At 37.0% G+C, this 14,432-nt stretch overlaps 1 protein-coding gene across 16 annotated transcripts in view; it reads right to left on the reverse strand.

Annotated features, from left to right (window-relative positions):
* Positions 1-724: 724 nt before the first annotated feature.
* The window catches only part of RYR2 (ryanodine receptor 2), a 235,952-nt gene continuing 222,244 nt past the window's right edge, over positions 725-14,432 (reverse strand). For all 16 annotated transcript variants that reach the window (XM_077925763.1, XM_077925761.1, XM_077925758.1 and 13 more), the window contains 11 exons: positions 13,883-14,013; positions 12,217-12,259; positions 10,667-10,800; positions 10,020-10,080; positions 9,021-9,167; positions 8,354-8,488; positions 6,760-6,916; positions 5,159-5,223; positions 4,137-4,237; positions 3,213-3,264; positions 725-1,998 (listed from right to left, as the gene is read on the reverse strand). In XM_077925763.1, coding sequence (XP_077781889.1) covers positions 1,903-1,998; positions 3,213-3,264; positions 4,137-4,237; positions 5,159-5,223; positions 6,760-6,916; positions 8,354-8,488; positions 9,021-9,167; positions 10,020-10,080; positions 10,667-10,800; positions 12,217-12,259; positions 13,883-14,013 — 1,122 coding nt within the window. In that variant the 3' untranslated portion in view covers positions 725-1,902. The remainder of the gene's footprint in view (positions 1,999-3,212; positions 3,265-4,136; positions 4,238-5,158; positions 5,224-6,759; positions 6,917-8,353; positions 8,489-9,020; positions 9,168-10,019; positions 10,081-10,666; positions 10,801-12,216; positions 12,260-13,882; positions 14,014-14,432) is intronic.

Consider the following 14,432-nt stretch of genomic DNA (forward strand, 5'->3'; position numbering starts at 1 on the left):
GGGAAGTTCTCAAAAGAATTTCACTGCTAGGCACTCTAGCCTTTTCACAGTAGAGACCAATTCATTCAGTCAGCTCTAACACAAGATAACTAGATCCAAGACTAGATTAAGTCATTACTAGATTTCTAATTTGTTTCTACTGTCTCCTGCATCCCTTTTTAAAGGTTGGAGTGGAGTAGAAAACAAAACTTTCCTGGCAATTTAGTGTAGATTAGAAGAAAGGGATATGCAGAACTAACTGGTTCAGATAATTGCTTATATGTACAGCCATTAATTATCTTGAGTATTACTACATAAATTTAGAGGTCTCCAGAGGCTAGTTTCTGTGCTAGTTTGCTGCCACAGAAACAAGAAAGCTTTGTGGCACCTTAAATATATTTATTATGGTATAACCTTTTATGGACTAGAGTGCACATAAAGTATTATTTCTCAATTGGGAGGTTTACCTTAATAATTTTATTAGGCTTTAAGTTGCCACAAAACTCTTTCTTGATTTGAAAGATAGGTTGGAATGAACCTTTTATTACAGCTAAGTGAGTGTGATCAAGAAGCAGATTTTCTTCAGTGTAAAGTGGTGGTCTGGGTTTAAATTGGAACGTTTACTAGGGCAGAAGGAACAACAGTGACGCTATGACGACAAAGGGGAGAATTGTTGCAATAACTTTAAGAGAAAAACTGACAGCCTCTGTTAAAAAGAAGCGAAGTGACAGCAAAAGCACCTTGCTTCCATTCCAAATCTCTCCTTTTATTTGTAAAGACTGGCATTACAATCAAAAAAGGACTCAAAATGGAGTGATGTACACATCATTGGTGTTTCATGATGCAAATAATGAAATCCCTGAATGGATATTGCTTCACCTTGGATTTTAAAAATTGACCTAAGAAAAACCTTAATTCCACTAATGATCACAAATGGCAAAATGAACAAAAAGGAAAACAACAAAAAGAAAATAAATCCAAACTACTGGCAAGTTCATAACATATACATAGTGGGTTGATGACACTGGTTTCAAATGTACAATAAAGCCCACAACACTTTATTACTATGAATATTATCGTGAATGTTTTCTCATGTTGATCAACTTGCTTCAGAAGGTTGCTTTTTGTTGTTTTAACTTGCATAATAAACATGCAATGAAATTATTCTTTTTAAAGGTTTTTTCTGCAGTCTTTTTGTTTTCATACAAAGATTTCATAAAGTTGCAGTGTTGCATCAGAGCATTACCAAAATAAGTGTAATAGATAAAGAGGAAGATACCTGTGAACTGAGCTTAATGAGGAAAAAAAAACTACTTTTTATCCTGAGACACGCCATAGTCTTATTTAAAAGGTGTGCACAGCCAAATCCCTCCCAAGCCCCTCCAGAAGACAAAATAAATATTAACTGGGAGGAAAGAGAGGACAAATAAAGAAAATAAGATGTCATCATGCACTCATCTTCTGCATAGCTCAACCTACATATAGTAAGGCACTATTTCCCCACAACTTAGCGTCCACAACAATCCTTTACAGCACTCCGTGAACTACAGAGGTCCTTCCAGGATGATGAAATAAATAGATTGAATGAATGTGGCTATCACATTACCCCACGTGTGTTCTCTTAGTTAAGGGAATCATCAGGCAGTCTCAGAGAAAAAAAGCTGTCGAGTCTCTTGTTGTGTGCGTGTGTTCATGTTATGTATGGGGATTTGTTGTGTGGGATATTTTTTCTTCTCTTCCCAGAGTTAAGTTCTCATTGTTCTCAAAGCAAGCATAGAAGAAAAAAGGACAGCTGAGTCATCAAAAAAAGCTTTGGTGCTCCAAACAGCACACTGCTTAATAGATCTGGGAAATCTGGTAACTGTTCCCAAAGGAGTCGGGAGAGGTGTGGATGGTTTCTCAAGAGATAGTCCTCAACTAGAATTAGTTAAGCTGGTCTTCATACTGCTTTCGAAAGCAGTCACCGGCAGGGAAAAATTCCCAGCATCGCTCTTGATACATTTTCCATACGTAGGATTCCTGTAAGACACAGAAGAGAACTATAGTTGAACTTACTTTTAAAATACATTTGAAAGACTTCTGCCACTTACTCTAAAACTTTCACTATTGCAAGTCTGAAGGATTTTGAGAGGATGATCAAAACCTAGCTTTTTATGCTGAAATACGTACTGTACACACTGATTCAACTTTATAGAGAAGGAATCATTAGCCTTATCTGAAAGGTATTTCTCCATGATCTTACAACAGTCTGGTGGTTTTAGTGTCCCCCCCCCCCCCATACCCAAAGACAGGAATGTAGTTACTTCAGAGAAAAGCTTAACTCCATCGCCTTGAAGCAATCTCAAGTACGTTCCTGCTTTCACATGAGGCAGAAGCATTATAAATACTTTAAGCATTTCTACTTATTTCTTTGTTATCCAAGTCTGTGTTTCAGTTTCTGTTGTTGTATAGTGTTGCCTAGCCAGGACCCTATTTCTTTATTATCCTCGCCTTTGTAGGTCTTGGGAGCTACTCTGGAGATAAATAGACTAGATCCAGTCCACAGCATCAGAAAATTACCGTAAGCCTCTTGCAAGTATACAAAATACTGTATCTCTCCCTCTAGAATAGCAAAAGCAGCAATTTTTGTTATGGGGTAATATGCTTCTGTAGAACTTTACAAAATCTATCTTGGTTTCTTCCACAGGGGAAATGAATATTATGTACGGATGAGTATTGACATTTCTTAATTTTCTAATGCTCGTATTCTTTCAAAGGGCCAGAACTCAAGAACCATCCAGTCATTTGATTGATGTTCAGAGGAGCATGGATACAGGATATGCATCCAGATGAACATACGTATATGGAATGCTTAAATCTCCCTTGCTGGACTGGAACAATTCATCAGCAAAAAGGAATACAGGTGGCAAATCCCACAGTTTCTACATGACATACCATAACTTTGGTGAGTGGAAAGAAATGTTTGTGAATTCATTAAAAAAGTTAAAATGTGACCTTCCAAACTAACACAAGTAGTAGAGGAGACAAAGAAAATATCGAAATTGATGTAATCTCTCGAAATGCTTCTAAATGAAACTTCATATAGCTATCAAAAGTAACAAAAAGTCATTTTCTCATCTAATGGACTTCTAGGTACTGGTAACAATTTGTATCACAATAGATTACACTTAAAAGTTTCTGACAAAAAAATGAATCTTAGGTAGTTATTGTTACACAACATGTTGGTGACTCACCTGTCCGGTATGTTCAGTTTCATCTTTATTTATGAGATACATCAGGAAAAATCTAAGATAAAGAAATAAGTTGTTGTTTATTATCATTCTCTCTCATATATAACACCTGTATATAAGAAATTAACTAAAAATGAAAGAACGTTATCAGCCTGTCATTAGAAAGGAAAGGCCTCCCACATGTAGAACGAGAAATTAAGTGCTATGATTTATAGCCCCAGTTCAAAAACCAGTCTACTAAACCATATTTTATTGAACTAGGAGCAATCCATATGCTGGTTGGCTCCCTCCTCACCTCACTTCACTTATTCCCTGCCTGAACATATTCCTGGTTTCTTAACATCCAAACTGAGAAATTGGGGGTTAGGGTCCCTCCATACTAGGATATGAAACTAAATTCTGGTTTCAGTTGAATTCAATTTCTGGAAGCCAAGTTTGGATTCAAATGAAAGGCGACAAGACTCATTGTAACTTGTTAATATATATTGCATCTGTTATTTTAATAATTTAACTACCAGTAAGCCTTTAAGTCCCATTTATTTCATAGAATCATAGGGTTCATCTTGTCCAACCCCCTGAAATGCAGGGATATTTTGCCCAATGTGGGGCTCGAAGCTACAACCCTTAGATTAATAGGATCAATAGGATTTATTTTTTAGTCAATTTTGTGCTGTTTCCAAAGATTATGGTTCAGTTTCAAATTTCATATCATAATTCCAGATTTAAACATATTATCCAATACTAGATGGGGGCTCCCCTGACCAATTTTTTTTGTTTTTTGTCACAAAGCAAAATACTTCCTTTTCCAACCACCATATAAATGGTTGGAATGGTTCCAACCACCATATAAATTAGAGTTTTACTTCAAAATATTGACTTGTTGCATCTCCTATAATGTTTCAGATTTGATGACATTAAAGTACTTACAGATAATTAGCCAAGTTGTGCTCCTGTAGAGTATGTGTTTCAAAACCATGGGGCACTGTGTCAAAGTAGTCATTACCTATCCCACAAATAAAGCATTTGGTCTAAAAAGAATGAAAAAAAATACATTGTCCAAATATTCTTTAACAGTACAAGGAAAACAAGGAAACTCTGTATGCCAAGTTCAAACTTCTTAGCAAAATCCCTTGCTTTAAGGCCTTAAATAGAAATGTACCCTCTTCTTTTCCAACCTATGCTTTCTGAATGATAAAATATTTCCCTCTGTTAAGCAGAAGAAAATAAAGGGTCAATGCTGAAATGCAAATTTTCCTATTCCTTTTCCTGTACTATTTCTGAAAAAGCCTTATGTATCAGTAGTAGAACTAGGGGAAGATGAAGCAGCCCATTTCTGTTTGTTTGTTTTTTCGGATTTAGCTGCATTTAAATTGTATGCATCCCTTCCAAAACACACATTTCCCCCAAAATAAGCTTTTCTGTACACTTTCCAATGCATTTGCCTTCTAAGTTTGTTCAAAATGTGTATTTTTCCAAACTGAAACTGCATTGCAATATTCACAAAATACATAATCCAATTGTATTTATCCATGTATAAATACAAGATTGGCAAATCAGGTTGGTTCTCTTTAAAATGTGAACCATACTAATTTATTCTCCATCCCTAGGTGGAGAACATGCATTTCACACAGAAGATTAGTCCCTAACATTTGTTGCTTAAAAGGATCTCAAGAAACACGGCTGGGAAATACCACTGCCTAAATCTTTGGTGAACAACCACAGCTTGGCATAGATTACAGCAGTGACTGTTGGTGGTATAAGCCCTCAGAATGCAGTACTGCTCCATAATGCCAGCCCAATAGTCCATTATATATTCTATGTAGAAGAAGTACACCAGGGAAATCCTAAACTGGAATCCTCTCACTGGCAATTTATTTTTCTATTACACGTGTATTTATGTTTCACAGAAATACCATATACACCACGACAGAATTGCTGATATATATTACCTCCATGTCTTCTTTAACTTGTTCTTGCTGATCTCTTAATTCTCCAAATGCATCAATAATTAAACCTGGTAATAAATAAGGTGATACTTACAAATAAGGTGATGCTTTTGATTTTGTAAACTCTGCCATAATCTGATGCACACGTTTAAACCTTACTCAAAACTAAAGTTATATGCACTGAATGCTCCATTCACCACCAGAGTTTGTAGTAAATATGACTGTAGAGGCTGAATCTGTGTTTAACTCAGAGAAACATTTCTGTCAATCTGTGGGGAGGTACGGCAAGTCCCTCCGCCGACACAGGGATGCCCACAAAGTCCTCCGCTTCCATGGAGAGGCACTGCAGGGCCCTCCTCCCCTGCGGAGAGGCCCAGTGAGACCCTCTGCCACCACGTATATATATTGTGATATATTGAGATATTGTGATGTTTAGTTGGTGATATAACATTATATTGAAAACCAGATATCATCCAGCCCTAGTGTGTACATGAAGTGTTTGAATTTGCCATATAAACTGGAGTTGTCTGAAGCGCAGTTCATAAAACAAGAGGAGAAAACTACCATAGTTTTCAGTGTATAAGATCATGTTTTCTGATTAAAAATTTTAGTCAAAAATTGTGGGTCTCCTTATACACGGATGGTGAATGAATAGAGGTTCAGGCTTTGGTGCAGGTAGCCCAGGCTTGGGTTCGAGCTCTGGCTTCCAAAAAATAGGGGTCATCTTATACATGTGTCTTATACAGGCACAGGCAAACTCAGCCCTCCAGATGTTCTGGGACTACATCATCCCTAGCTAACAGAACTAGTGGTGAAGGATGGTGGGAGTTGTAGTCTCAAAACATCTGGAGGGTCAAGTTTGCCTATGCCTGGTCTTATACATGGAAAAATATGGTAATTGTGGATTGACTTTAATCTCTTGTTCCTTCTTCACAAGAGTGTGTATATGGAATGCAAGTCTTAATTGCCAAAAGATGCTTTATGTGACAGCATCCAGAGGTTACATCATTTCATTTTCCTGTTCTCATTATGAATGCTTATTATTAACACAGTCACATTAACAGAGCTCGACAAAGGTAATGGACTGTGGCTTAGAGAACAGGGGAAAGAAATCACATCAGAGCCAAGAATATAAATACAAGAGAAGGGGAGATTTGTTGCAGAAAAAGGAAAGTGTGAAGAGGTACTGGATCTGAAGGCTCTTGCAGATGAGAAGTATTCATATACATACACTCAGATTGTGGGCATGAGCCAATCATGTGCAAAGCTCTAAAGGACCTTTTGTGGTTGGAGTTCTTGTAGAAGCGGAACTAGAGTGTGTGCTTTTATTAGATTTCAGTAGATATACAAGACCTGACAACACCATTTTATCCTATTTGCTTGCCTCTAATTTTCAGCTATATAGCACACTATATACACTAAACTCACGTTAAATAGATTTTGAACATAATCAAATACACAGGAAGTTTATGTTTTTTATATATTGGGTGGCATGATGTTTCATCCCATGTGCCAGGGAAAAATGGGATTTTAGTTACCAGTAGGGAAAGGGTAATTCTGTCAGTTAAAAATACAATATAAACTGAAAAAATATGCATATGTACCTTGGATGATAGCGAGGAGAATAACTATTACAAAAAAGAAAAACGTAATATCAAAGATGATTCGATAGATTTCATATTCATCGCCTGCTGGATCTTCAATTTCATCACCAATTCCACCACCAGCACGCACTCCCACATACATGTGAAACATATAGCACTACGAACACATGAGAAAAGATAGTAATGTTAAAAATGCACATTCTACATCTGCTATGGCTATTTATTAATCTGCATAAGGCTTAAACTGCGCCTTGATCTTTCAGTCAGAATTTCAGATAAATGAGTGGCTGCAAAGAGAGTGGGAATGCAGGTCTGTTTACCTGAGGGAAAGGGGTGAGAGAGCCTCACGCTCTTCAGAGAAGCTCTCAAAAGATCCTGGCCTGGTTCGGACATAACAAACCTACACCAGCCTCAAGCCTGAATGCTCCCTAGTCCTTATCACCGGGCTAAACCTTTCCATGCTTTGATGGGGGGACCATTAAGCCCCTGTACAATTTTTTTTTGGGGGGGGGGGGAGTCTTCAACCTTCTCATTAGGGAAGATGAAATCTGTTGAGGAGAGTTACCTTTATAACAGGAGTCAGCAGAGGGTTCCAGTTGCCTTTCTTTAACAAAACACTGCGTGAAGCAGTGGTGAAGTTACCGTCAACAGGCTGGCCCTGTGGCAGTGCCCTCTTACAGAATTTCATTCTCACGAGGGTGCTGCTGGGCTGTTGACTGCAGTTTTACTACTGCTTAAATCAGCAGCAAAACTTATTTTTTAGGCCACACAGAAGCAGTTACCAATGTGAAACTGCACAGAGGCCACAAAGAATGATGAATAAAGTGGGCAATTACTTTGTTCTTAAAAACTGTAGAAAACAAGGCATACTAATTATTTTTCCTATATTCATACAAAATTAGCTTGCTAAAATATCCCTCCTGAACAGCTGATCACTGGAAACTAGGAACATTCACAGGGGAAGGAGCCAGCTTCCCCCATGGATTGGGATATCTGTGTACAGAATATGGCTTTCTTTTAAATTTGTTGTTTTATTTATTGGCAGTTTCACTTTGTTGTTTGGCATAAATACAGAAACTAGCAAGGCCCACCTGCTGGAGACAGGATGCTGCATATTGACACTAGGCCTTGGATTCGTAACTATTGATACTGTTTTACAATGCTTTTGTAAACAAAGGGTTAAAGATATGTGGCTTGAAATTCAATTTACTAGACAAAGACTCTGGTGTTATCATAAAAGTAGTTTTTGTTGTACTGTGTAAACAGTTGGTATATTACTAGTTCTGTCTGTAACTTTCAAGCCTGACCAAAAGTCAACTCACGAGAAATCATCATCCCAGCTTTCCTGATTGTCACTATTATCCAATAAGAGCAAGCTTTTGAGATGTCTTTATTCTGACTACAGAGTATTTCTAGTATATTGTAGAGAAATCAAATTACTACATCCTTTTACCATTGTCAATTTATAGTAACAGAACCTTCCTTTTTCTGAAAGCATTATGTTTATAATAACCATACTGAGTTATATGAATGGTATCGAGAACTTGTATTAGCAACACAAGGGGAGATGAATAAAAGTCGAAGTAATATTTACCGTTAGCATATCATCACACTTCATGTCTGGCATATCTCCATCTTCACTCTTATTGTAGAATTTGCGGAAAAAATTAAATGCGACTACTGTGTACAGGTAAACTACCACTGCCAGTAATCCTACTGTGAGCACAAGCTAAAAAAAGTAAAAAAAAGTCACATGATATATTAATTAAGAGTACAGCAATGTGATTTGACGGAACAATTATATTTCTGTGCTGAATGCCCTCATGCAGAAATTTTCTTTCTAATAAAGAAAAGAAAGAGACGCTTTAGCATATTGACTTGAAGTTTTGGGTTGTAGCCAACTGTGCCCTTCAGTTTGAGGATCCAGTGATCCATACCTATGCTAATGGCAGAAGAGAAGAAGAGAAGAGGCAACTTTTGCTTTTTCCTCCTCGCCCATTGCAGCCGAAGGAAAGGAGACTTTAGTAACACTGATAGCATGGTGCTGGTTAAGACATTAGTACCCATTGCATGTTTTTTTACAACTAATTAAGCAAAATTAATTAGTTGTTGCAAGTATGACTGTGACTTATCCTTTGAATTTTTAGGACAAACATTATGAAACTTAACCCTTTTGTTTCTATCTATTCTGTTTGTATAATTGTTCCTCCTTACTTGGTTTTAAAGGATAGTGTAGTTAATGATAGAAAAGACAACATTACCTGTTTGCCATTGTGAGTTACGGATGACAAAATAGTTCGCAACGTTTTGAATCCCATTGCTATGTCAAGAAGATGAGCAGCAAAGAAAAAGTTGTTGTAATGACCAAGGACTGACATGGTCATATACCAGGCGAGGTACAGAAAAGACTTCAGGGAGAAAGCGTAAAACAAATTTAGAAAAAGGGCAGACAACATGATAATTGCGATTAACTGGACTCAACTGCAAAACCAAATAACTCAGTAATTTATACAACCAGGTGCAAGATTCCTGGTGCCCTAGCTATGAGCATAACAGCTGCCAAATAAACACAAAAGAGATAGATTTTAAACATTTTAAATCAGTTTTATTTAACTCTTATTCTTTTTAAATGAACATTTTTTTGTGCTTTTTTAAATAACCTGGTTAAAACCTTCAGTTTTTCAACTGAATCAATACTTCTCTACCAAAAGCCTGCTTTTGTAAGTAAAGGAATGAATTGGGGAGGGAGGATATCTGATTTCAAGGTCTAAATAACAAAATTAGCCAATATCATTTATCATTAACATAGGCTTCCTACTGAACCCTGGGTCTAGCAAGTCATTACAATAACTGGGATACAGGAGGAACCACTGTATCTCATCAGGATGATTTTTTGCCCTCTAGGTGAGCTTTGCAGTGTGTTCAGTTCTAGCTCTGAAAAATGATGAATAGTTACATCTACAAGGAAACAGCATGGAAAATGCTTGTTTATTGCAGCATGAGTAGTCATAGTCAACAGCCTACGTTATCAAATGCAAAACTAAACAATCCCTTACATGTCATAAACAGACTTTCACCGATACAATAAAACTTACACTACATTACATCTGAATATCAAATGGAATTGGCCATATGTATATGTTCAGAGTCTTAATATAGCAAAACACACATTTTCAACCTCACTTAAAATAGCCAAATCTCACACTCTAAACCAGTTTCCTGCTTTAGTACTTAATTTATATTTGATGACATAAACTTACATTATCAGTGAAAACAACTCCTAATTTCCACATCTGATACTTTACATCAATAGAATTCAGTCTGGAAAAAATATATGAAAGACACAGTAAGAAATAACACTATATTAATATGTAAGAATTACCTCATTCAGCCTGGGTATCAAGCCATCACTGCCCTGTTTTCAACATAGCTGTCTTAAAACCAATTCAAATGAATATCATTTTAATTCCTGCTATTGCTATTGTTAAAAGTGGGAGTGGGGCAGATTCTGGTCATACTATTTTTATTTTTGTTCAGAAACCCCCACTGGAACAACACTGCATTTATACTTTTTCCTCCAAGAAGCTGACATCTCTTAACTTATTTGTGTTACTGTCATTGGTGCCAATCTACATTAAGGCTGTCATACTTAGGTTCCATTGAAATTAATGGAAAAGTCACATCTTGCTTAAGTCTTACTGATTACAATGGAACTTGAGTATGACTAACTTGGAGTCTCCTATTCCCTTACCGTCAAGGCCAGGGGTGTTGCCAAGATAGGAAATTCTGGTAGCTGCTGTTTAAAAGCTACAAAGCAAGATGCCTTTTTCTTCACAGTGCAAATACAAGGCTCTACATATGAAAAAGCTTAAATGTTTTTTTAAAAACCAATTTTTTGAAAACTTACACAGCGGATAAAGAACTATCTTTTTTGGGTTTCTTTTTTTCTCTAGCATCACTGAAATCCAAAGCAGCTTTGTCCATTCCCAGCAATTCACTGATTCTGTCCTTTCCATAGAACTCTCCATATTTATCCATAACCTAGAAGAATGGAGGTGATTGTTATTTTTCTCTCTACTTTGGAAACCTAATAAAACAGGTTATATTTCAGCTGAATCCAAATTATCTCAACAGCCCATTCACAATATATGTGTATAATACTGATTGATCAATTATGTGGCAAAGTGAACACGTAGACATCAGTCAAGAACTGAGATCTGCTCTCTGTATAACAGCAGCAACAGCCATAAGCTTAAGGCTGATTACATGCACACATAAAGAAAAACTATATAAATAACTAAATTGGCTAAATTTATGTGTAAATATAGTCTATACATATATATTACACAAATCTTATATCATTCTTTTCCCATATAAAGTTGCATCAATTTCCATTATGTTAGTATCTTCCTAAAGAAACAATTAGAATGAATTCTGCACATACAGACGTGAGCCACTGCCATCTGTCTGCAGAGTTTCTGGCTGAAGATTTGTTCTCCCTAGAGTATGAAAAGCTGCTGGTAGGAAGGGTGGTTTTCATCTTCTAGCCAGGATAAGTGCTATGGATTGGGCCATGTGAACATTTTTAACACATAAGCTAGCCTGTCCTCCTCTGACAACGCTGATTAATTGTTAGATGGAAAGAAGAGTAGTGGTCCCCAGTCAGTGTGTAAAGTGTGCTGTCTTATCTCCGTAACAGTGCCTCCCCCGAAGGCACTGATCATCTTTGGAGTTTCATGAGCAATGCAGCCAGCTGCACAGCCTTCTGTAGGCAGTCATGGTTACAGATAGATAAAACATTCTTGATCCAGTCCATGTCCATTGCACTAAGAGCCGACTAGCATGTCTGTTCCATCCCAAATGCATGTAATTTAAAAACAACCCCAAAACCCACACAGTTTCAAAACACACTGATTTAGAAATACTACCCAAGTGCTCTGAAGGGTCCCTGCTTCATTCTTTCTTGATTTAAAACTTTCTGCATGTTTGCAACAGCTTGAAAGTGCATCACTTGCTGTGCATGCATAAAACCTTTGAGTGAAACACCCCTAGAAGCGGCAGTATGATATGGTGTGCCACTGTATAGAAAAAAGGATGGCTGTCCCTATGAAACCATGGGGCAGCCATCACTTTTCTGTACAATACCCTTGGACCATCTTAGTGGGTTTTTTAAGTACACCTCAGTGAACCATGCATACAAAGTTTGGAGACATGCATGTCTAATTTGCATGTTCCAAGTATAGTCTGTCTAAACTGTGGAGCAAATTGAAATCCTTCCCTATCTCTAGACATAGTTCTCTGAAATGGGGACCAATACAGTCACCTCTGCAGAAAGGCTTTATATAACTGCATTAAATTAATAATAATGGATACAAGTTATAATGATACAAAAAGACATGTATAAAATAATTTAGACAAATTCAAAATTACATAATTCAACTATAACAAGAACATTACCTTTCTTTTTACAAACTTGTCCCAATAGTTGTTAGGAAATGATCTAAAGATATACAAAAGTAAGATAGCACTCATATGAGTAAACATTTTTCTGAATAGCAAATTCACAGGTAACACTGTTGTAGGAATTGCCTACAGAAAAAGCTTAATAAAGCTACCTAATACAAATGTATTTATAATATGGTATAGGTTTAATAAATAAATAAATTCATTTAATAATTCAATTTATTATAGGTTGAATTTACACAGGTAGTCCCAATTACTAAAAAAAATCCGGTAGGAATGTCTTCCTTCCCTAGTGCAAACTTCCCATTCAGATGTGTTAATGGGTCCACAGAACTCCCACAACCCAACATTGTTTCATGTGAAGCTTTGTTTAGAGTGCACTGGATTGCTGGTCTCTATTTATGACACAAAATTAACTTTTGCCTATGAGATGCAAAAATGACATTTCAGGTTTTTTTGCAGATTGTGTTAAGCTGTGTGTGTAAAGCTGCTGACCTTTAAAGCCCTAAACGACCTTGGCCCTATATACCTGAAGGAGCATCTCCACCCCCATCGTTCAGCCCAGACACTGAGGTCCAGCTCTGAGGGCCTTCTGGCAGTTCCCTCACTGCAAGAAGTGAGGTTATAGGGAACCAGGCAGAGGGCCTTCTCGGTAGTGGCGCCTGCCCCGTGGAACACCCTCCCAGTGTCAAAGAAATAAACAACTATATTACTATCTTACTTTTAAAAGACATCTGAAGGCAGCCCTGTTTAGGGAAGTTTTTAATGTTTAATGCTGTATTGTGTTTTTAATATTCAGTTGGGAGCCGCCCAGAGTAGCTGGCTGGGGTAGAAATTATTATTATTATTATTATTATCATCATCATCATCATCATCATTAAATATGCCTTTCGTGAGTGGAAGAAATACCTATTTTGGGCAATCGTCGTCTTTTATTTCTTCTTTTTAACCATTTGATGTAACTTAACCATTTGGAGATACATGATGCGTCAGTTCACATGTAATGCTAAACTGGCCTGTTGGGGATTATGCATAATGACCAGAAATGGCCTGTTGGGGATTATGCATAATGACCACAGTCACTATATGCACATTTCCCGAGGCCTGTTGGAGATTATGTATATTGACTAGGAAATGTGCACAGTTCCTTCTTCATGACTGGATTATGTACATACTGTATTCTTCATGAGACCTAGTGAATGTGCACAGTTAACCCATTCTCCTTAAAATATATTCTATGAATAAAAGTGCCCTTTTCTCTATATATATTTAAAAGGATGAAACATAAATAAATAATTGGATGTGTCACCTTCCATGTGTTAGATTAATTTAAAAATGCATGTCATTTAAATTTAAGTAAAAGAGAACCAACTTGACTGTATGAATCAACATTTATGTTTCAGGCATTTCAGTGTCATTGGAAACAAAACTGTTATTTGCAGAATGGAAGTTTTTTCTTTTTTTTTACTGATATCCTCACAACAAAGCAAGCTAAAATGTACATTTAATAGCTATATAAAATAGTTATAGCTGCCTCAAATCTTGGAGTTTTCTGTGCTGCAGATGAATCCAATCACAATTCGCTACTGCCAAAATTGAGATACACTTACACGAGCTTCAGGGAAGATTGGGCGGGGGGGGGGGGGAGAAAAATATTTACTGTGTGTTGATGACAAGTCTATCCCACTGCCCTTTAATATCATCTTCTGAAGGCTGTTCTGTAATATACAGCCCATCAAATTCTAATTTCCGTGCAACTTCTTTTTCTCGTTTAAATATAACCAGTGGAACCTGCAACCAAACATAAACACACCAACATTTGGTTTAAATGTTCTACAGCACTTGGAGCAACAATATCTTAAGAACAGCTGGTTGTTGGGGAAAATGCAGACTAAATGAACAGTACAATTTCTTAAAGGAAGTATATATCGTATAAAGCGAACTGGATCAATTACAGCCCTTCCCCTATTTGCGCTTAAAATCTGACCGCCTCCCCTCTGCCTTGATCAATGTAAATAAGCAATCATGTTTGAAGCACTGCATGTTTCTGTACAGGCCTCTTGGCAGTTTTGTTGAGGGGAACAAAAATAAAAAGGTAATACAAATTGCTGCAAGATGCAAATGTGCCATGATCTCCACAAAGTCCTGAAGCCAAAACAGAGGAATGGTAGATTTCTAAGGGATTGGTGCCATTCTGGAATTTGGATGTG

The sequence above is a fragment of the Podarcis muralis genome, chromosome 3 (genome assembly GCF_964188315.1).
Source record: "Podarcis muralis chromosome 3, rPodMur119.hap1.1, whole genome shotgun sequence".
Classification (NCBI taxonomy): Eukaryota; Metazoa; Chordata; class Lepidosauria; order Squamata; family Lacertidae; genus Podarcis; species Podarcis muralis.